The 22,997-nt window shown below is 42.1% G+C and overlaps 2 protein-coding genes across 4 annotated transcripts; one reads left to right on the plus strand and one right to left on the minus strand.

Moving 5' to 3' along the window:
* The first annotated feature begins 4,076 nt into the window (after positions 1-4,076).
* tomm34 (translocase of outer mitochondrial membrane 34) lies at positions 4,077-11,093 on the plus strand. 3 transcript variants are annotated; one of them, XM_061221050.1, is made up of 8 exons: positions 4,077-4,094; positions 5,194-5,339; positions 5,867-5,966; positions 6,618-6,770; positions 7,967-8,160; positions 9,296-9,437; positions 9,581-9,707; positions 10,244-11,093. In XM_061221050.1, exons 2-8 carry the CDS (start codon positions 5,210-5,212, stop codon positions 10,343-10,345), a joined length of 948 nt encoding a protein of 315 aa, XP_061077034.1. In that variant the 5' UTR covers positions 4,077-4,094; positions 5,194-5,209; the 3' UTR covers positions 10,346-11,093. The 3 variants fall into 3 exon arrangements, with proteins under 3 accessions (XP_061077034.1, XP_061077035.1, XP_061077033.1); XM_061221051.1 differs by lacking the exon at positions 4,077-4,094 and adding an exon at positions 4,385-5,065 and having other exon boundaries at positions 7,967-8,142; XM_061221049.1 differs by lacking the exon at positions 4,077-4,094 and adding an exon at positions 4,386-5,065.
* Positions 11,094-13,436: 2,343 nt separating this feature from the next.
* On the minus strand, positions 13,437-22,168 carry ywhaba (tyrosine 3-monooxygenase/tryptophan 5-monooxygenase activation protein, beta polypeptide a). The gene is made up of 6 exons (XM_061219170.1): positions 22,014-22,168; positions 17,710-18,022; positions 17,182-17,305; positions 16,004-16,167; positions 15,566-15,661; positions 13,437-15,322 (listed from the first exon to the last, which is right to left on the minus strand). The coding sequence occupies exons 2-6, from the start codon at positions 18,013-18,015 to the stop codon at positions 15,266-15,268; spliced, it is 747 nt and encodes a 248-aa protein (XP_061075154.1). The 5' UTR covers positions 18,016-18,022; positions 22,014-22,168; the 3' UTR covers positions 13,437-15,265.
* Positions 22,169-22,997: the final 829 nt, after the last annotated feature.

Genomic DNA, 22,997 nt, shown 5'->3' on the forward strand with positions numbered 1-22,997 from the left:
CTGCTATTTGTAATTCATGCCTTAAAAAATGTTGCACTCCCACCACCGTCCCAGCATTCACCAGTGGCTCTGCTTCTCAAGATCCCCATGAGGGGGGGTTTGTCACCACTCCCTGTTTCAGCTGGCTTACAACAGGGAGCGATAAGAGGCAGAGGAGCCGCTCAACTTTGCATTCACATTATACCTCATAAATATTATATTCATCATGAGTTGTCTGACTGGAATGAATGAATGTGATGTAGTGCTGATTTGTTTTATTTAAAGTGTCTTTGTGAGGACCTCTCTGTAAAAAGCGCTATACAAATTAAAGCAAACTGAGAAACGCTGGCAGACATACAACATGGCATTCAGGTTAAGCACATCGCTCAAGGGTACAACGGCACTTGGGAATGCAACCTAAAAGCATTGAGCTACAGGCCCAGTTCCCAAAACACTGCCACCATCCATGGGCTATTAGACAGTGGAGGAGAGGTAGTCGAAATGGAGATAGCTGGTGAGGAGGAGTCCAGGTGCTAGTGCTAGTGGGCTGCAAAACTTCTGGCACTGACGGGCGTGTGATGGGATCACGCATGTAATATGGTGATTGAAATTATGCACATGAAATATCATTTTTATTCATTTCTCTGATATTGTTAGGTTTTGTGTTTTCAGTGTATTGCATTCTGTCTATGTGGTTAGCTTTTCCGTGTTTTTGTTAGCTCTGTACCCCGTAGCCACCCTGTCAGTTTGATTCACTTCATTCATTCATTTCACCTGTTTCACTTCCTGATTGTTTACCCACCTGATTCCTATTCCCTCTTGTAACCTGTGTTATTTAAACCCCTTTGTTTGTTCAGTTCCCTGCCAGATTGTCATGTGTTTATGCCATACTCTCCAGTGTTTTCTGATTGATACCTGTTACAACCTGTTTTGTCCCCGACCTCCAAGTTTAGCTTATTCCGTCTATCTGATTCTGACCTATAGTATTTCGACCTGTTTCTGTTCTTTGATTTTTGTTTCTGGATTGTATTTTTGTGTGATTAGCCCGTTTGTTTTTGAGCCTTTGCCTGTGACCACTACTATTCTTTGGATTGCCATTGATACATCCATTTGCTATCTATCACAAACTGCCTTCTCCCTTAATAATAAAAACCTTCATTTAAAAACTGCATTTTGTGTTTACTTGTGTTGTCTTTGACTAATATTTAAATTTGTTTGATGATCTGAAACATTTAAGTGTGACAAACATGCAAAAAAATAAGAAATCAGGAAGGGGGCAAACACTTTTTCACACCACTGTATATATATTTCCCCAAAAAGCAGGTTCCACAATTATTGGCACCCCTGGTTTAACAATAGGGATCATTGATATCCTTGGGTTTGTACTTATGGCCCCCTCTTCAGTTCAGACCACAGGTTTTTGATGGGATTTAAGTCTGGATTCCATTGCATTATTTGGAATCATTGTCCTGCTGGACAATCTGCCTACAACCAAGTCTCAGTTTCCAAGCAGAGGCAACCAGATTTTATGGCACTTTGTTTTCATTGTGCCATTGATCTTTAATGGTGCTCCTGCACCACTGGAAGCAAAACATCTAAACATCAATGGCCCACTGCCATATTTGACACTAGGTATGAAGCGCTTCTCCTTGTATGTTGATGGTGTGTATGACCAAAACATTACATTTTGGTCTAACCTGACCACAGCACTCTCTTCCAGTCAGAATTCTAATACGGTTTGGCAAACTCAAGATGCTTGGTTTTGTTTATTGTGCTCAGTAAGGGCTGTCTTCGTTCCACCCTTCCAAATAAGTTCTGGAAGGTACCATTTTATGATTCTTTTTTAGACTTGGTGACCCCAAGATGCAACTAATATCTGCAATTCTTAAACTGTGATCTTTGGGTTGCTTTATGGCCTCCCTGTTTAACCTTTTATGTATTTTTGTACCCATTACCAGACATGTAATGTTAATTACCATCTATGTCTTCTGGATTGACAGATCTTTGGCTTTTCTCATGCTGATGGCCGACACAGGGATTTTGCATTCTTATTACTGGAAATTAAATTTCTCTTTGATTTTATTTACAATAATTGACTTGGCATCTTAGCGGCATGGATGGTGCAGTGGGTAGCACTGCTGCTTCACAGCAAGGAGGTTCTGGGTTCAAATCCCCATTGGCCTCTTTGCGGAGTTTGCATGTTCTCCCCGTGTCTGCGTGGGTTTCCTCCCACAGTCAAAAGACATGCAGGTTAGGCTGATTGGAGAGTCTAAATTACCCATAGGTATGAGTGTGTGAGTGAATGGTGTGTGTGCCCTGCGATGGACTGGCTACCTGTCCAGGGTGTATTCCTGCCTTTCGCCCAATGTATGCTGGGATAGGCTCCAGCCCCCCTGTGACACTGTTCAGGATAAGCGGGTTAGGATAATGAATGAATGAATGAATGAATGGACTTGGCACCTGTGGTTTTCAGAAAAAAAAGAAAAAAGATTACTAAATAAAAACAATGAAACATGAGTAAATGTTTATTAATTATCCATGTTTATTATATGCAGCTTTTTTATCAGTTTTTATTAACGGTGGCAATAATTCTGGAGCCCACTGTATATAGGTAAAATGTAGTTGGTTTTCAAAGGAATAATTACTCTTCTAGAAGAGTGACTACAGCAGAAACTGGTTCATGACAGACTGGATTTCAGGACTATTCATGGACATTTACATGTAATACTTTTCATATTTTTGCATGTTCTGCCATTGTGAATGAACTGAATGACAAGGAAGCCAATGGATTGGTACCAAGAGAAAATGCAGATGCACGCAAGGCTTTTGTGAATTGGATTATTTCAGTAGCAGTATATCAGTAATTATTTCAGAAAGATACATCAACTGGGGAATGCATCTGAGAATAGGACTGAGAAAAGCAACCACTTTGCACTTCAGCTTTTGCCAATTATGTTAATGTGTAGAGTTTGGGAACAAACTTTGGTATATCCAATTATGCTAGAGTGATTTTAAAAGTTCTGGCATCTTCAACTTTGTGTTATGAGGGCTGTATATTCAGAAGCTAATGACACTTGCTAGAATGGCTTTTGCATCCCATTTCATTTCAATGCAGACGGCTAGTGCTGAAAATAGTCAAAGCAGGTTAGAAGAGATTTACTAGCCTGTGCGGTGTAAATGACATGTTCTAGATGCTTCACTTTGATATGTAGAAATTCGGCACTTCACCATGATTAATATGTGGTTAATTTATTAATTGCATTGCAACCTTAGAATTGTTTCATCCTTTTTGGGGGAGGTTTTTAAATTGTTCAGGGTTAGCCTAAATGTTAAAAGGAATTATCTGCAGTTTGTGGCCCTCTAAAGGGTCAGGGAATTAGTTTCCAGTTTTGTCCCCCACAGTGACTCAAAAGCATTTAAGATATTGCAAATTGTTGATTGGGGAGCCAAGTGTTTTTCTTTTTGTACTTCATCATTATCATCATCATCATTATTATCATTATTAGTTAAAGTAGGGTTATTAGTACTACTTTGGCAAGGTATGATAATGGTGGGGGAGGTTCATTGTCTTTCCCCACCCACTCAATAAACTAATAATTTATCACAAAATGAGGTCAGTGGTGCCTGCCCATTAAGGATTTGAGATGTGCCAAACAGGTTTGCCACAATCTGAAACCACAATATTTCTGCCGTCAGTCCATATTGAATAGCCTACTTTATAACGAAAGGGAATTTCATTAATAGGTGTTGAAATAGAAAATGCTTAAATAAATTGCATCACAGGTGGGATGAAACTGAAGAAGTGACATCTCAGCATCTGTTGGATGGCTACAGCAAGGCTTCCATTCAGACTTTAATCTTGACCCTTCTCCAGTAGAATGGCCAACTTGTGTTACTACAAAAATGCACTTAGAGGCACTTTAATAGATACACCACCTCCCTTTGGCCTCAGATCAGCCTGAATTCTTTATGGCATGGATTCAACTAGTGGAAACATTCCTTAGATATTCTGGTCCATGTTGATATGATAGCATCACGTAGTTGCTGCAGATTTGTCGGCTGTACATCCACGCTGTGAATCTCCCGTTCCACCACATCCCACGCTGCTCTATGGGGTGAGTTAAACCTCAATAAAGCCTCAGCCTTAATGAATCATGAGTTGTCTGACATGGGTTACTGCCCTACAGCTACCCTGGCTCTATGAATCGCAGTAATTGAACATACATTGAATTGAATAACTTACTTGTTGCCATTTTGCCACACCCAAACAAATTACATAATATATTATATGTAATATGTAATGGCATATCTAATTTACGTTAGCATAGTAAGGTGTAGCCTACCATGATATCAACGCGTTGCCATGTCAGCAGCACGCATGCTTATTATATAGCCGCATTTTCAGCGCAAGCAAAACTACATTAGCTAAATAGCGCTGCTGCCTAACCAGATACACGGGTTACCCCCTTGCTAAATGATGTCATTTTTACAGGATGTATAATTTCAGTCGGTGGAAAAACGCATTGTCTGGTAGCAGAGCCAGTTAAAGGCGATACCCTGTCACTACGTTAAGTTACCGTAGGGTGGCTCACTGTTGCACTAGCCGATCTGCTTTTAGAAACCGAGTCCGGCTGCTTTAACTCCAAACTGAGCAAGAAGCGAAACTGAAATCCTACACCACCAGAGAGGGGCCAGCCTACCGGGGACACTAGGCAGTGTTACAGCATTACGCAGTCTTCAGCCAAGTCGCCGCATTGCTAGCTAGCTACCCGGCTTCGGCGGCCTTATGAATGTGACTCCGGCGAGATACCATGCGGTTCTGAGGAGGAAACTAGCTAACAATTTACATTTATCGTTTACATTTGAGGGACCGAAAAGTGGCGGAATAGCTTAATCGCAAATACTCTCGATAGTCTGATAACTTCAACCAAGAGGTAACTAGCTCTAGGCGCAGTTAGCCTAACGTTATAGGAGTCACTAGCGAGCTAACAGTTAAGGGTATTGCTAGCTAACCACCGACGGTTGTTTTGTATCCCGGAAAGGTAACTTATTATCTTACGCTAATATTTATGTGGAGATACTTTTGGTAAGTACGTTTTTGTTCAATTATCCAGCTAATTTTGTGCCCATTTATAGACCCTGGATTGCAGTATTTTGTTACCAGAGTGGATACAGCAAATGTGTCTTTACATTTTCCTTTTTGTTACGATGCAGCTAGTTACAGATAAAGATGCCTCAGAAGCGTCGTTCGCGGACCTGGACCGAGCTGAAACAGGCCGGTAATGAGTGTTTTAAAAGCGGACAGTACGGGGAGGCCGCGAGTATTTACACCCAAGCCATACAACTTCTAGAAAAGTCAGGTAAACTTCCCGACTGTGCCGGTGGGCGATTGTTGTACAGTAGGCTATGTCACGTTAACTTTACTCAAATGTAATATTTTGGCCTAATGAAAGGCAACTTGCCATCGAATCTGTTGCCACTGTAATCTAGGCCAATGGTCTCACTTTGAGGGCTGTGTGTATGCAGGTTTTCATTCCGACCAATTCATCCTGCCTTCATTGATTCGTATTACTCATTCACCCATATGCATTTGACTGCATTATAGCAAGGAATATAAGCAGGAATATTTAGACAAAACAAATTACACTTTTCACTTTATATACATTGTGTGGAAACCTACAGCCCTAATACAGCAAATAACTGAGCTAATTATGTAGTCAAGACCTGTGGCTGGAATAAACAGCATACACATAGACCTTCATCACTAGATCTTTTGGGACCACTGATAAAATCCTATGTGGCAAGGACTTTACCTTTTAGTTTCTGTTCTCTTGTCACTATGTTTTTCAGATTTGTTTATGGTTATTGCCATTAACTGATTTTGCAGGAAAGAAGAACCAGGAGGATCTAGGTATCCTGTACTCTAACCGAGCTGCTAGTTACCTGAAGGACGGAAATTGCACGGGATGTGTAAAAGACTGTTCAGTGTAAGTTGTTCAAACCATGCGGTGCTTTTCCCTCACTCAGGTCCTGGGGGAACTCCTGGCACGATCGTCTTTTATTCAGCGGAGATCTCAATTAATTAGGTCTCGCTAAGCTTTTAATTGAAAACTGGTCCGATTTTCACCTTTCCTTATAGAAGCTCTTTGGGTGTGTCCCATTACTTGAAAAATGCCTAGTGCATTAACTTTACTCCACTACCACCCTCTGTGCCCCAGAAACCAGTCTTTGTGGACTGCCTCCCTCCACTGTTCCAATAGCCTTTTGGAGTAAACGAGTGAAGCAGCTTAAACTCAGCCCTCCTCTACTCCACTGGCAAAGTGGACAATGACATAGGCTACAGTGGAACCATTTCCACAAAGCTCAAGTCAAGAATCCATGGTCATTGCAAAAGCATCGCAATGGTAACATTAGCTAATTGTTGTTTTTATAACAAAATGGCATCTTTCGTTTGTGCATGGGATAGATTTGTACACCCCTTCCTTTTTGGAGCCCCTGGCATTAAATGAAACGGCCCAGTAAGGCCTTTACCGCTGCGTAACAACATTTCCCTGCGTCGTTTAGTGTCACTTGCTTTTATCTAAGGCTTGCGCGAATGCATGCTTTCTGGTAAGTGACCTTTGACCCTTGCCTTGCAGCTCACTTGACCTGCTCCCGTTCAGCATTAAGGCGCTGCTGCGGCGCGCGGCGGCGTTCGAAGCGCTGGAGAGGTACCGGCAGGCCTACGTGGACTACAAGACCGTGCTGCAGATAGACTGCAGCATACCGGCCGCCCACGACGGAACCAACAGGTAGCTACCCGGTACCAGGGGCCCTTTCCAACCGCTTACTCATACCTCCGTGCTTCATCGGAAGGATTCGACGATGGAGGAGATGTGTGAAGCCGTGTTGGTCACAGAATCGGCAGATGGGGTGATGCGGATGCACAGGTCGATCGTTTATACGCCTTGCGCGTTCCAGAAAATTAAATACTTCCGCAAAGGATGCGCTTGTGCCCAAGGTAGTTTCCTACTGTTGATGACTGGATGGCAGCTTCTTTTAAGAACTAGTGAACTAATAGTGACACATTTTCTACTTTACTGTGCTCGGCCGGTCTTGCCTGATGCAATTATTTCATAGGTTCCAATACATCAGACAAATTCAGTAAAGCGTAGAAAATTATTTGAATCCATCAGGAGCCTGCTAGGTCCTCGCTCCTTCACAGGGTGTTTAATACGGATGTCCTTTCGGTTTCCGGGTCAGTCAAGGCCCGAGGAGAAGTCACTAGAATGAGCCCCAGGAATGCATGTTAAAGCCTGACTGGATTTATCAAATCTGCTCACTGCCCCCTGTAGGATAACTTCATATTAGGGGTTCAACATTAAACATCCAAGAACTTGCTTTCCAAGAATTTGAGTCTCATTCCAGAAGGTTCAGCTCCAAATACATTTTGTTTTGAGGTAATTCTACAAATTAATTTCATATTTTATTCCTTGATCTATTGGTTTTTCTCAAGCTGAAGGGCAACTACAGTCAAAAATGATTACTTATTCTTTAGGTGAAGTAAACTATAATTGATCCAATTTATTTCTGATAAGTTGCAAATAATGTTAGCCCACAGAAATGTACAGAGCCCCACCCCCAAACAGTATCACATATAATTTCTCCCCTTTCCCTTTTGTAGAGACAAAAATTGAGCAAGGGCTGCAGTTGAGATGAAACTGATTCCAAATCTTCAGTTTTAAGTATTTACATCGTGACCTCAGCAACCGATAGATTTGTCACCATTACACATTATTCTCCAGTTTAAGATCATTTAAATGACAAGAAGAGTTGGAGTTATCTCAATAACATCATCACCTCAAATCTAATTTGCCGAAAAAATATGAAAGGCCATTTTGAGACGTTAATTTGAGATCTTGCCAACTATTGAGGGTAAAGTTCCCTTAAAATGCTGAAATTGGTGCCAGTAAAGAGAAAGGTGATGATCTGTGACTTTTAACCTCAGAATGACAAAGGCCCTGACCGAACAGGACGGCCCGGCATGGCGAGAGAAGCTCCCGCCAATTCCCTCGGTCCCATTGGCCGTGCGCGAGAGACTGACTCAGATGGCCACGCCCACTCCCACGCCAACCCCCACCCCTAACGCACAACAAAATGGCACCAGCCAGTCGGAGAAACCAGGTAACCAGGCTGTTGCAGGTATGGGCTAAAATATTTGTGTGCGAGGAGCAAGTGTTGGAAATTAGCATATGCTATAAATGCTGTGATATGTTGCATTGGATTTGTTTTCACTAATCTATGTTTAAATGTATTTTCCCTGTCAAGTAAACGTTAGCTAGCAAAGTTATAAATATTTTGTTACAAAATACAGTGTATCTCCTGTGTAATGTACAGTCACAATGGTGGAGGTGCAGAATGCTTTGCAGGGGCCACAGAAGTATATAAAAAAGAGGCATGCAACCCTTGTTGCATATGAAAGAAGTACATATAAATGCACAATATCCTAATATCCACATTTAAAATGCTGTCCATTCCTGGGTTGTTGGACCAACGAAATATACCAAAAAGTGTGGACCGTAACAATACATGCATTTTCATGTAGATACAAGCTGAGGCTGATGGAGGCTGGTTTGGCTGTAGATACACACTGAGGCTAGTTTGGCTGTAGATACACACTGAGGCTGATGGAGGCTGTAGATGCACACTGAGGCTAGATTGCCTGTAGATAAAAACTGAGGCTGATGGAGGCTGTAGATGCACACTGAGGCTGATGGAGGCTGTAGATGCACACTGAGGCTGATGGAGGCTGTAGATGCACACTGAGGCTGATGGAGGCTGTAGATACACACTGAGGCTGATGGAGGCTGTAGATGCACACTGAGGCTGATGGAGGCTGTAGATACACACTGAGGCTAGTTTGGCTGTAGATACACACTGAGGCTGATGGAGGCTGTAGATGCACACTGAGGCTGATGGAGGCTGTAGATGCACACTGAGGCTGATGGAGGCTGTAGATGCACACTGAGGCTGATGGAGGCTGTAGATACACACTGAGGCTGATAGAGGCTGTAGATACACACTGAGGCTAGTTTGGCTGTAGATACACACTGAGGCTGATGGAGGCTGTAGATGCACACTGAGGCTGATGGAGGCTGTAGATACACACTGAGGCTGATGGAGGCTGTAGATACACACTGAGGCTGGTTTGGCTGTATATTTCATTGCCAAACATTCTGTCCTCAGTAGCCAGCAGCCAGAGTGTAAAAGCTGTTGATGTGTTTGCGTATGACTTACCAAAGTCCTCTGGTTGACTGAGGGCCTCTGGTTCCTTTAGGAGAAGGAGCCATAAAGCAGGCTCTGGTTCTGAAGGAGGAAGGCAACGCCCTGGTGAAGAAGGGTAATCACAAGAAAGCTGCGGACAAATACACGCAGAGCCTGATACTAAACCCAACAGAAGTTACCACCTACACCAACAGGTGAAAATATATCTTTTTTCAAATTGTCTTTGTCGAACTAGTACAGACATTTGTGTTTCATTTCCCATGGTTGCCCAGTATACTGAGGTGTATTGCAGTGTTTTGCTGTGATTTAACCCTGGGTGTGTGTTTCTGCCCTGCAGGGCCCTGTGTTACCTGTCCCTGAAGATGTACAGCGAGGCTGTGCAGGACTGTGTGGTAGCCCTCCGTCTCGACTCTGCCAATATAAAGGCGCTATACAGAAGAGCTCTGGCATACAAGCAGCTTAAAGTGAGAGTCCTTCAGTCTATATCATGCACAGGTTACATACAATACCTTCTCCTGGGCTGTAGCCTGTTTATTCATCTTTATCAGGCTTGGTGCAGTATTGGCACTTGGCAATACTCTGAAATTTCCAAAACGGGAGAACCAGAAACTGGGATAGCAGTAGGTTGGAAATAGAATTGGAAGCAAATGGGTTTTCGGAAATGTCCTGAACCAAATTATTTATATAGGACCTATATAGTGTGGTTTGTGAGATCGTGGCATTTGTGAACACAGTGGCCATAAAATAAGTCCAAAGCATAGCTGCATTTTTGCACAAATGTGGGTCTTACAATTCTTACATATTTACCCTGAATCAGAGCATGCGTTTCACCACCCTGCGAGAAAAACTGCCATTTCATGACCTAAATTCTCACATGTACAGCTACACATTCATATCTCCATTCCAGGACTGGATTTCAGAAATAGTCATTTTGCTTATCAGCCCCGTAAAAAAAAAAAAACTGAACACAAAGCCTAATGTGTTTGCCTCTCCCTCTCAGGACTACAAGGCGTGTGTGGAGGACCTGAACGCCCTGCTCAAAATCGAGCCCAAGAACACGGCTGCCCAGAAGCTGCAGCAGGAGGTGCAGAAGATGAAGTGAATAACTGCCACCGGGGGTTCCCCTGGTTCTCAGGCTCTAGAGGGACAGTTCACCCAAAATCCACCGAAATATAATCTTTTGACTTTCACTACCACAAGCTTTACCTCCAAAGACCTTTTTAGAGGTTTTTAGACATCGATTAATAACACCAACCCTACCCCACCCCGTTCGCCGCTGGCTAGCATCGTTAGCATTGACACCCAAAAACAGTGGTAGCCTGCACGCCCGCAGGTAGCGAGCAGAAACCTTGCTCCCAATAACGCTACATCATTTGGAAGTTTAACATGTCGTCGTACGTATTGCGTATGGGTTTATTTTTGGTTTTTTTACATTTACTTTTCGAAATGTTTCCAAGTATGTTTCCTGTCCCATTGTTAGCTGACGATGCTAGCCATTGCTGGTCATTGGCAGGGCATGAAGAAAACCTCAGGATGTGTAGTGCCTCATTGGGAAAAATGTACATTTATTATGGGTGAACTATCGCTTTAAGTGCTTGTTCTTAGCAGACTCGCATGTGATTTATGTGAATCTGCCAGCCCGCCAACCTGTCGCCAGCATTTTCAAATGACTGTTTCCTACTGCATGTTTTGATTGACGCCTTTATTGGTCAGATACAGGGAATAGCCCGGTTGATAAATGAGCATCAAATTTGTGTGTGTCTTGGGAGTGAACACAGCGATTACTATTAAAAACTTGCTTCGTTTAGATTTGGCTCATGGTGTACGTCAATAAAAGAGATGAAACTTGAGGCGAGTGCTGCGTGCAGTCAAACGGTGGGTCTTGTGTTTGCACACAGTAAGGCTGCACTCCATGTCTACTGAAACGGTGTGTCGGATGCAGGCTTTAGTGTTACCGCTGTACCCAGACTGTAGGAAACCTACCAGTGCCCCACACCGCCGTGTATGCCCTTCAGAGGTCACTAAAGAGAATATACTCTGAAATATGCAGTGCTCTTAGATGGTTTACCTGGCCATTTGAAATGGCTTTCAAGTATAATAATGGTGAGTCGCCTTGGTTATACAATATATATTTTTTAATCCACAAAAAAGCATTCAGTGAGCCTCAGTTCTGTGGGCAAAAACACCCTATTAATGAGAGTGGTCAGAGTCAGAGAAGAATGGCCAGAGTGGTTTAAGGACAGCGAAAGTAACACAACGCATTGCAACAGTGGTAAGTTTAAGTGGATGGGCTCTAGCAGCAGGCCACCATGCCAAGTTTCACTCCTGTCCACTAAGAACAGGGAACTGAGGCTAAAGTGGGCACAGGCTAACCCAAAACTGGACAGTTGAAGAATGGAAAAATGTTGCCTGGTCTGACAAATCTGGATATCTGCTACAACATGCAGATGGTAGGGTCAGAATTTAGTGTGAACAACAGGGATCAACTGATCAACTGTTCAGGTTGGTGGTGGTAAATGGTGTTTTCTTAGCAATTTTCATTAGGTCAATTCATCCAAATTGAGCATCATTTGAATGCCAAATTATTCCTAAATACTATTGCTGACCATATGCATCCCTTTATGGTCTACCTAACTTCTGATAGCCAATAGTTATTTTGCAATTTTGCAGAAGAAACATTTTAAGAGCTAATGAGACAAATGTGCTTTCCAGGGATAAAAACACATGACAGTAGTGAATATGCTTGTTGAAATGCAGGTTTGATTAATTACTGTAACATGGCCAAGTCTCACTAGTAGTTTAGCCTGCTGGTACAACTTGTAGTTACCTGTAGTATATAGGTACCAAATTTAAAGATGATTAGACCACGATAAGTAAATCTAATGAGTGCTGAATTTTGATTGGCTGATGGTGGCCATGTTAAAGTTTCATGCGAGACACTGCATACACAATGTCAAGTTATCGCCATTTTAACATTTTCCCCAGCACCAGACACGAAATTTGAAAAGGCAGCAAATATTTTACTTGAACTGATTTTCCTATGCCATTTTGGAACATCCATTCTTAAACTGCTTTTAAGATCTTTTCAGGTTAAAGTTACCTATGAAGTTACATCATGGACAGTTGAAGTGGGCATGGCTTATCACAAAAATACTGACAATTCTCAAATGGTTTAATATGAACAGATACAATTTGGAAGATTTGGAAGCCCAACTAAAACACAATTCCACTACAGAACACTCCTTTTCAAAAAATAAAATAAGAAATTAACAAAGAATTACTGTTCTCGTCGAGACTTGAAATTTGGTGCAGGTTGTCCTTGATGGGTGCATCCCAATACACATGCTTTTCTCCACTTCCAGATGGTAGACAAGGTGGTAGTGGAGGAAAGGATTCATTTTTATTTCTATGAAAAAACTCAAAACCTAGCAAACCTAAACTCTTAAACAACTAAACAGAAATTGAAATGAACTAGTGAAAAATTAGGCTAGATGAATTGTTAAAATAACCTAAAAGTAAATGTACATTAAAATAACTATTGATCAACATTTTGTTAATATTAGGTCTAACTACCTGAATAGTTTGCATGAATAATACAGGATTTTAAATAGACGTGTATGCCTTTATGATCTTGTAGATTTTGATAGTACTAATGGAACGAATTGGATTTTTAAAAAAATTGTAAGCAGGTGATCAAATCTGTTCGTACACATTTTGTGAACGAGGCAAAATGCCTTCAAAGGTTACTACCATTTTTTGTGATAAACCAAGATCGCATCAATTTTAATTGGCTTGATGTGGCCATGTCACACACACATTTGATACACAGAAACTTTTATACACCTTCCAAAGATTTCTGTTAAAATCGGTAAGTTTTGTGCAACTTGGTCAAACCATCTTGGAGATCTTAAACTAATTTACAAAAAAGCAAATGGATCCGCTCAGGGAATCTGGAAAAAAATTATTCTGAATATAGGCATTTCAATAGATTTGACCTACAGTGCCATCTGGGGAAGTAGCTGGTAAGAATGGGAACCTACATGCCATTTGGCTACTCTATGATGTACAGTTTTTGCAGAGCAAACGCTTTTAGGGCAGAAAAACGACAAGATAAAACAACCACAATACACTTCCAGCAACAGTCGTGCTTGTACCCATAATAAATGAAAAAAATAAATAAAATAACAGGAGAATTTGGAACTGATAAAACTTTTATTTCACTTTAAATTGTCTTTTACACTTTCCTGATTATTACATGTAAGGTGAAACTAGAACCGTTTTAAAAGACATACACAAATCTAGTATTACGTCAATAACCAGGTATTTCTTTTTTTGTCTTTTTAGTTTTCTTTTTTTTTGAGCTATTCTAAATTTTCACAACCACGTGCGCGCTAGGCGATAGAACCGTCACAGAAGCAGACTTAGGCGGAATACTGGTCAGTAAAAACAAAGCAAGAAGATATACCAGATATACAGACAGATTCGGCTCCACATTCACTACTGAATTTTATCAAGCGTAGATTAACTGCCATTTTGTTCAGCTAAAGGGGAGATTTCTCTTCAGTGCATGAAAACATAGTCTTCAGCGAGATGGACTGAGACATGACTTCTACACCTAAGTGGAATGCAATGGCAATGGCAAGGTATTGTGACACTGAGTGAATTAAAAACTTCATATTTCCAGGTCCTTGATCTACTCCAAACCGATTGACATGACTTCAAATATGTAATGACTTCAAAAAAAGTAATGACTTGTGTAATGACTTCAAAAAAGCGCCAACAAGATGATGGCCATCTTGGTCACAGATTCAATCCTTCATTTGCAAATTTAAGACATATAAAATAAGACAAAAAACATTTTCTGGACACCCAATGCAGACACTTAGCTCAAACCTTCCAGATCTCACGTTTGGAAATGTGCTACCGTGGATAATCAAAGCAGTCTTAGTTTAGGAAATAGAAATTGATTGGTCAGTTTGAATAGTCAGCATAAGGCCTTTAAGAGGCTTGAAAAACAGATGGGAGAGAAATTAAAAGCAACGGCTTTAAGGTGTTTCATTGCAAGCAGGTTCACGACAATAAATTTTTTAGACAGATTTATATTTACTCCTAAAAAATGTTTACAATTTACAATTTAATGTTTCGCTGAAGAGATACTGTTACGCAAAGGGGAAAAAAAACGTTCAAGAACAAGGTTCTGTACTGATGGCAAACAGCACCATTGTTTCGGCTGTTCTTGGACAGCAGATTAGAATGACGCTCGTCTGTTCAAAGGTCCGTTTTTTCAGTATTAATGTTGTTCTGACGGAATGCTTTAAAAACTGGACAGATTGGAATGGCAAACCTAGGGTCCCTTTTTATTATTTGTTTCATATAAAACAAAAAGATGAACGTCACACAGCAATATGCACGTTAGTCAGTGTCACAATACAGCCTGCTGTACCATTCTGTACGAGCCCACAGCATAATTGTACTGTACCCAATCACATTTTACACACCGAATTACCTTTGTAACACCATCTCTCTACATATATATTATTTGCGTGTGTGTACGAAGGAGATGGAAGGTACAGATGAGCATCACAGTGTTTGGTGAAAAGAAACTGCCAGTTTCATAACCTTGGAATTAAACCTGTAAATGCTAGTATACTTAAAGGGAAAAAAAAAAAAAAAAGTAACTACCAAATAAAAAAGGGACATGGTAACACGCAAACTACCAGGAGAAAGAAAGAAAAAGGAAAAAAAAAAAAACTATTCTGCAAAATTAGGAATTGTTTTTGGGAGGATAAAAAATATATATATATATATATAGCGTTTCCGCCAGAGGAAACTGGGGTACTGAGCTGGAGCTAGCATGCGGAGAGCGGGGCCGGTCTGCATTTTTGCCCAGCTCCTGGGGCCCGGGTCGGGTACAGAGCGCTGTGGGGCCGTACAGAAGGGAAGCCGGGTGGGTGGGGACGTATGGGCTGTGTAAGTGTGAGATAAAGAGTGTTGGGTGGATTAATGGTGAGGTGCGGCGGCTTTAGTTCTCCCCTTCGCCGGCGTCTCCCTCGTCGCCTTGGTTTTCTGATGTCCACAGCTGCAGGGAAGCGGAAAGAAAACACATTTAACACCCGAGCGTCGTACACCAAAAGCCCTAACACACTTTGCGTTAAATCTAAAATACATTTTGCGCCAATACGGCGTGTAGTTAACGTAAAGACCCCTCGCCCTCCTAGTTCTTTTGAATTCCCTTCTTGCTGCGAGGCAGAGACGCAAACATCCGCCTGGGAGTGGTGTGACCTCAAGTGGACCCCAGTTGCTGAATGAGTAAAGCACTTACAGTGAGGTTGTCCCTTAAAAGCTGCATGATCAGGGTGCTGTCTTTGTAAGAATCCTCGTTTAAGGTGTCGAGTTCGGCAATCGCATCATCGAAGGCCTGGAAAAGGGGTTAAGAAAGACATTTTTTTTTTAAAAAGGTTCAGCAGCTCTCAACACCAGCAAACTTATCTCGACCCATGGTCATGCACTTCTCAAACAATGCGGCAATGCAGAAAGCAGCATAGTAACACTACATGATCCAAAGTCCTATGTAGGCAACTACTTAACTGAGGTCAATCATTGTCCTACGGATGGAAATGAAGACGTTGTTAAACGACTGGAAATGTATTTGTGAACAAAACCAGCAGACACAAACGTGCAATATAAAGGAAAAATCAGCACCTCCAAGGGGTGTTCTGGGGTGGGGCTGGCAAATTGAGGTAAGAAGAGGTCTCCTCACCTGCTTTGCCAAGTTGCAGGCCTGTTCCGGGGAGTTGAGGATTTCATAGTAGAAGACTGAGAAGTTGAGAGCTAGGCCCAGTCTAATGGGGTGTGTTGGCTGCATATCCTTCTTGCTGATATCAAAAGCCTCCTGGTAGGCACTCTGTGAATTTTCCACCGTTTCTAGAGAGACAGGGAAAATTTGTTCACCCAAATTGGCAGAATTTGCAAGCGATGACGAAATGTTCACTTGCGCTCCCCAACCCAAGCCTACTTTTCCCAATTAGAGGGGCAAGCTGAACATTGTGTAAATTTGAGACCTCAAGCTTGAGACCAAAATTCTCCTCTACGAGAATCTTTCTAGCATTCCATCTACAATCTAGCCATCCATCTTTATGAAGATCCGCCAAATGCAGAAGACGACGATGACAACACAACGTGTTAACTGGATTTCAAGTGTCAGATGGAACCGTGCATCTCAAAGCACTCAATTTACTGGGCCGCAGACATTTATCAATGTGAAGCACAACCATAAGAGTAAGCGACCTTATGCTGCCATGGTTAAAATCCCACTTCAGTTTCAGCCTGGAGTCATTTTAACCTGCGCTAGAGAAACACATCTCCCTGACATAAATGGCCATGAAGGGGGTGGCGGTGTAGTATAAAGATTAGGGAACTGGAACTGTAACCTTAAGCTCGCAGGGTCGATGCACAGGTAGGACCACTGCAGTCATACCCTTGAACTTAAGACACGCTGAAACCAAAATTTAGTCGTGTGAACCATGTGAATGCACCTTGAAATATATATTTGAAAATAATTCTAAAATTGTAATACTTATATTAAAATTATAAATATTTTCACACAATTTTTCTCCCCCCCACACAAAATTTGTTTTTACTAAATTTGACATCACCACGAACCAGTGGGTGTGTATTTAGATCAAATGTCTAAATTTTCCTCATTTAACGTCAGTCAAATCATCCCTCCGGGTCATAGCGCGGAAGCTAGTGCTGCTCTAACTTCCGTTTCAGTGCGTCTTTAACCTGAAATGCTTCACTAACAATATATACCAATATATCCAGCTGTGTAAAAGGGTGATTGGACATGTAATAAGTGAAGTCGTGTAAGTCGCTCTCGCTCTCCTGCCAAGTCAATAAGAATACATTCAAATAAAGGGCCGTGAGTGATTTACTAACGTTTCTTGTCGTCCCCAGATGCCACTTCAGACAGGTATCTGTAGTAGTCTCCCTTCATTTTCAGGTAGAACACCTTGCTTTCTGCCTGAGTTGCATTGACAATGAGGAACTTCTCCAGGAGGCCCTGAAAAAGAGGGGGGGGGGGGGGGGGGGGGTGAGAAATTGGACACAAACTGTTATGCTTAAACTTCCACTGAAGAGAGTCTAAGCATAACAGATGGGCCTCAACTAAATCTTTAGCAGTGATACCAAGTGTTCCACTTTTACCCCCCTTTCAAAGCTAAAGATTCGGAATCTTTACATGCCCAACACAAAATCAGAGTAATAAATAAAAAAAAACATTGACTGCTGAAGTGTCATTATCTCTGAATTAAGCACATTAAAAATAAAGACAAGATCCCCTTGACACTAGATCACACTAGAACAGTCAGGGGGGTCAACCAAACCAAATAATGGGTGGAGCTAGCAAATTGTACGAACGAACCAAAAGGTTGACATCTCCTCAGCGACGGTCAAGTATTGGCTCACCAGCACGTCGTGGCAGATGTCCTGTAGCTCCTTCTCGATCTTCTCGCGGTACTCGCGCGCCATCTGCTGCTTCTTCTCGTTGCCCTCGGTCTTCTGCTCGATGCTGGAGATGACCCTCCAGGAGGAGCGGCGGGCGCCCACCACGTTCTTGTAGGCCACGGAGAGCAGGTTGCGCTCCTCGTTGGACAGCTCGTGGGCCGGCTCCTGCCCCTGCTCGGTCACCGCCTTCATGGCCGCCGCCATGTCGTCGTAGCGCTCGGCCTGCTCGGCAAGCTTCGCCTTCTGCACCAGGTCGCTCCTGTCCATGTCCGCGCTGCAGGGGGAGAGGGAGGGAGGGAGGGAGGACGTCAATCAGGCAGAACGGACCAATCAAAGAAAATTGATGATAAAGTCCTTGAAAGAATTACCGAAAAATAAAGATGACGACCTACAACACCGCGTCTCCAAACGCCTTTATTGTGGCGAAGGCCCAGAGAACAGCAAACTTTTAAATAACCCTCTTGGAAACGTTCGAAGCTAATTTAGCATGCAGGCACTGCCATTGCTACTTAATAATGCCGATGACTCTGTAGTTTCAACAGTTCATAATTATTGAAAGTAAGTTCCCATTGCCGTTAGAAAGAACAGTGGATAAAACAGTTTTAAAAAACTAGAACCACTCAAATTGAGGAGGGGAAAAAAGAAGAGCATTTAACTGGATGGAGCTACATTCTGGAATATTCCCATTCCAAAACAAACCCATTGAGTAAGAAACGGCTTTGGGGCAGAAAGGTCCGTTTTTCAGCATTACAACATTTCTGAAGCCCAAACCACAAGGACCCTGTTTGGTATAATTTGCAGGCGAACCAGCCAGCAATTTTATGGACACAGGAGCCACAAATTTTGTTGAGATAGACTAGCTAAGACTAGTCTACTCTCCATCGTGCCCAAGCAAGGGGCAGGTTAGCACAGAAGCACCTGCTCAACTTTCTCTGACAGGAAATCCCGTGTCAAATCGGCATGCATCTCCTATGTTTAAAAGAACAAGAACACCACAAGAAATGGGAAACCTTTCAAGCTAAACTAAACAGAAGCTGAAAGAGTGATTAAGGTGGTCCAGAGGAGAAAAACTTCAATGGAGCCTCAGAACAAACATTAAAAGCACTAAACAAAGACAGTTCCCAGAGGCATATCTTGATGAACCTGCTGGTTTGTAGTTGATTTCCTACTTCCCTTGTGCTTGGAAATTGGGTTGAGGACAAAAAAATGTAGGGGGGGGGGGGGGGTCTGAGGTCAGGACCCCCTGCCCCGTAAGAAACGGAACATTATTCTTGGGAGGTGCCATATAGCATTACGCCTGTAATAATGCTAACGCCAATACAAGATCAGGTCTGTTCGGGTGCATAGTAGAAGAACTTATTTGGCCTGTAGCGGGAGTAAATCTGAACCACGCTGTACTTCATGTTGCACTGGGACTTCCCGCGGGGTGAGCCGGAATCACCGATCAGGCTCTCTGCATGGACGGCCGAGTCACGAGTGGCCACAGACACGGCCCTCGCACTCAGTCATCCCGCTCCTCAATTAAACGGAGTATGTAGCTGAAGTACACCCGTTTCAATGGACACAGAATGCAATAATACAGTATGAGAGCCAGCTACATGAGCATTTACCCACTGATTAATACGTGCAGTTCCCAAAATGTCACTAGAAATTTGCATTTGGGCACCGTTTTTCAAATGTTTTCGTCCCGGGAGGGGCAAAGGGGGCATGCCCCCAGAATCCCCGAGCACTGAAGTGCCACCCCAGAATCCCCGAGCACTGAAGTGCCACCCCAGTTGCTAAAACAGTCCTACACCTTGAGCCCAAGGAAACAGTTTAACTATTGGCATCACATATGTACAATACTTGCTATAAGTATTCGGACAGTGGAACAATTTATCTTGTTTGGACTCCAGCACATTAGATAGACAAAACATTTTTTTAAATTAAAATAAACCATAACCTTACCAAAACAAACTGTTTGGAACATAATTAAGAAATTGTGGCACTATCCAAATACTTATGGACTGCACTGTATATATAGACACAGTAGTGTGTAAAAGCCTTAGACACATGTAGAATAGTTCCATAAGGTTACAGTCAAAAATAATGAAATGTAAACTTTGTAATATGAAAAAAGATGCACTATAAAGAGCAAGTAAAAATAAAAGGAAATCAATATGCTGTGACCATAGTTTGCCTTTAAAAATGCATCAGTTCTCAAAGGTAAAGTGTCCGTTTTTGAAAAAACCCGGCGGGTCGATCGTTCTACACCAGTTATTTGCAGTCCTGGTTGCTTCCGGCTCTCCAGGTAGTCCCAGGCAGCCTCAATCAACTTTTTAGCTGAAAGGGGTCCATTACTTAATATGTACTTTATTAATTTAACAAAATACACAAAACACTCACACATTTACATTTTTGGAAAATGAGTTTTTGGATATCTCAGAATTTCTATTTTCTACTGACACACTAATTATAATAAGCATCTTGGACGAAATGTGCATTTTAAAAACTCTAGGTTGCCCAAGAATTTTGCACAGTATTGTAGACATCCCCAATACTACCGCAGTTAACTACGAATATACAGAGTGATATGATCTTAGTCAATGTTTTTTTTTTCCACCCCAAAGTAGCGAACTAGCTACGTTTGACTTTTTTTGTGTTAACAGTCTAAAAAAGGAATAATCAGTATCCAAACATTAAAATCGTGATACATCAAAGACATGATACCTTTGACTTCATTTTCAACCAAATTTAGCAATTAGATGTTGCACCATTTTCTATGCTCATTTTGCATCAATGTAGAATTTTAATTCGATCAAAAATGACAAAAATAATTGGGCAAGGATAAATTATTTACCACTTATTTATCACGATTACATTTTCGGTATTGGGAAGATGGGCAAGAGCAACAGCAATAGTAAATTATTAAATGCGAATAAGGAAAGGATTTTAAACTACTGAACTTGGCCAAACTACTTTGCGGTCCGCAGTATAACATTATGACATAGGCAGTGTGATGTCACACTATGCACGCAAGTCGGCTAACGTGCACTGGAATGCATACAGTAACGTTATAGATTCCACCCAACAGACCCGGACATCAACGTGTAGCTATGGAGGGAACAAATGTGCCAATTGTAGCCCAGTGCTAGCTAGCGAATTAGCATGAACTAATATTTCCGCTCCAAAATAATTATTTTAAAAAAACCTTCACTTGAAAGCCACTTGGCTTTGTTTTTAGTAATATTGTAATTGCTGCGTAAACCAACTCGACGACGCCCAGGCCCAACTAGAAACTACATATCCACTTAAGCAATTCAAAATAATGAATTTACACACGGCTGTACAGCTGATAGGTAAATGCGTGGCTGAGTCACCAGATGCTTAGAACCAGGCGCAGTTTCAGAAACCGGTTCAGACTCATGAGATAAAAATCTATAGCTCCGAGCGTTTCTCTTTTGAATAGCACTGTAGAATCACAGCAAGATAATGTCAAGTAATTGGTTGTAGCCAGCGCTACGTGCCAGCATTTGATGCTTGGCTGCAATGTCGACTGGTAGGCTTTTAGCTAAGAAATTAACGTTACACATTTATAGATCGTTCCAGCCCCCCCCTCCGCCGGCCCGCCCGCCCGCACGGGCACTTATTAGCTCGACAGCTAGCTAGCTTTGGGTATGCTAATCCGTGTCTAAATAGCCTAAGCTAGCGGCCGTTTCCAATACCGCTAATTTACCACGCTAATGTTAACCTTAGCTATGCCGTAACGTTAGTTACGCCCTCGGGCCTTTCTGTCGCATTCCCGGGTGGCATTTTATCCGATCGTGAGCCCGAAGCGTCACCGGGATCTCGGATTGTAGCCGGCCGAGATTATCAATACGGCATTTTTATTGTTACTGAACCGCAAAGGCCCAGTGCTTGCACTTACTAACACACCGATAACCACCCAATTCTAAATATCGACATTGAATATTGATGTTCAGCCATATTCCTTGATAGTACATATGCACCGCAGGGAACATCATATTTGACTGAGTAGAGTCGGTATCTGCTGGAAATCGCCGGTTATTATGATTTTAAATATTTCCATGTCCTCGCTTATAAGCGCTATTCATCACACGCCACGGCCTAAGTCCTTGCACCCAGCCCCATACCACAATAGCACCTTCCGCTACAAACCGTGATTGAGCCCATTATTCAGCCCGTTATTCAGCCCTTATGGACCACAAAATGTCTACCTTACACGCAAGAGAGCACTACAAACGACCCTGGGCGAATAAACTCACATTATTAATGTACTTTGATTCCTGCTTTTATCTGTGGACGATGGCAGTCTCTCTCTGTCCTCCGTCTCGCTGCTCGGGATATTCAGGGCAGTACCACTTCCGCTTGCACGGACACTTCCGCTTCCTTCAAACCCCACCCTCCCCCCGCCAGTAACCATGGCAACTTCTGCCCGGGGTCTCTATGGCATTTTCCAGGGGGTAATTACGTCATTACGACCATGGCAACCACTATAGGGTGACGTCAGCAATCACCATGGTAGCGGTTACTAGGAGGAGCAAGAAGCAAATCTAAAGCCATTCCTTTTGATGACAATGTGAAAGCTGTCCATCAGTAGGCTGTCAACCAAAACACATTTCTTTGAAGTATTTTGTATAATGTATGATGCACTAAGCAAAGCTCAACATAGATAGTCGTGGTTAGAAGCAGTATTTGTTGAATTTCTTTTCAGCACGGTTGTGGCTCTATTATTTGCACCCACACGATGTATCTCACTCTCCATACATGACCTCATCTCTCTTTTAGACTCAAAAACAACATAGGTAGGAAAGTTTGAGCGATTTATCAAAAATGTGCATTACAAGTTTCACCTATTTAAAAACATAAGTAAATTATTTATATATACCTTTTTTCTGCATTTGGACAGACATAATCAGAATGCAGAAGGTGCGTCTGAAACGGTGAGATTTGGTATGTCATTAAACCAACACCAGATGGCAGTGCGGGCTCATATAAGGGAAATGGGAGATTTTGTACACATCGGTCTACAATTGTTTAAGGCATATTCATAGTCGGGTGAAATTGCTTTTAATCTAACTCTGGTTAAATGATAGGCTGCTACAAATAGGCATAACTCGTTTCACAAATGCATAAGCATATTTCAGAGCAGAAACTAATGTAAAGACATATTATAAAATTATTGTCTGGCAGGTGTACTGTTTTTCTAAAATATTCAGCAGCAGCCATTCCATCATATACCCTGCTCC

The sequence above is a fragment of the Conger conger genome, chromosome 14 (genome assembly GCF_963514075.1).
Source record: "Conger conger chromosome 14, fConCon1.1, whole genome shotgun sequence".
NCBI classification, from domain to species: Eukaryota; Metazoa; Chordata; class Actinopteri; order Anguilliformes; family Congridae; genus Conger; species Conger conger.

What these genes read in the sequence shown, in the direction of transcription:
- tomm34 (XM_061221050.1), top strand. Translation starts at nt 5,210, where the DNA reads ATGCCTCAGAAGCGTCGTTCGCGGACCTGGACCGAGCTGAAACAGGCC. An exon ending in ACAACTTCTAGAAAAGTCAG is followed by an intron (nt 5,340 to 5,866) that starts GTAAACTTCCCG and finishes CTGATTTTGCAG; the next exon opens with GAAAGAAGAACCAGGAGGAT. An exon ending in TGTGTAAAAGACTGTTCAGT is followed by an intron (nt 5,967 to 6,617) that starts GTAAGTTGTTCA and finishes CTTGCCTTGCAG; the next exon opens with CTCACTTGACCTGCTCCCGT.
- ywhaba (XM_061219170.1), bottom strand. Translation starts at nt 18,015, where the DNA reads ATGGACAGGAGCGACCTGGTGCAGAAGGCGAAGCTTGCCGAGCAGGCC. An exon ending in ACATCTGCCACGACGTGCTG is followed by an intron (nt 17,306 to 17,709) that starts GTGAGCCAATAC and finishes CCTCTTTTTCAG; the next exon opens with GGCCTCCTGGAGAAGTTCCT. An exon ending in ATCTGGGGACGACAAGAAAC is followed by an intron (nt 16,168 to 17,181) that starts GTTAGTAAATCA and finishes CTGTCTCTCTAG; the next exon opens with AAACGGTGGAAAATTCACAG.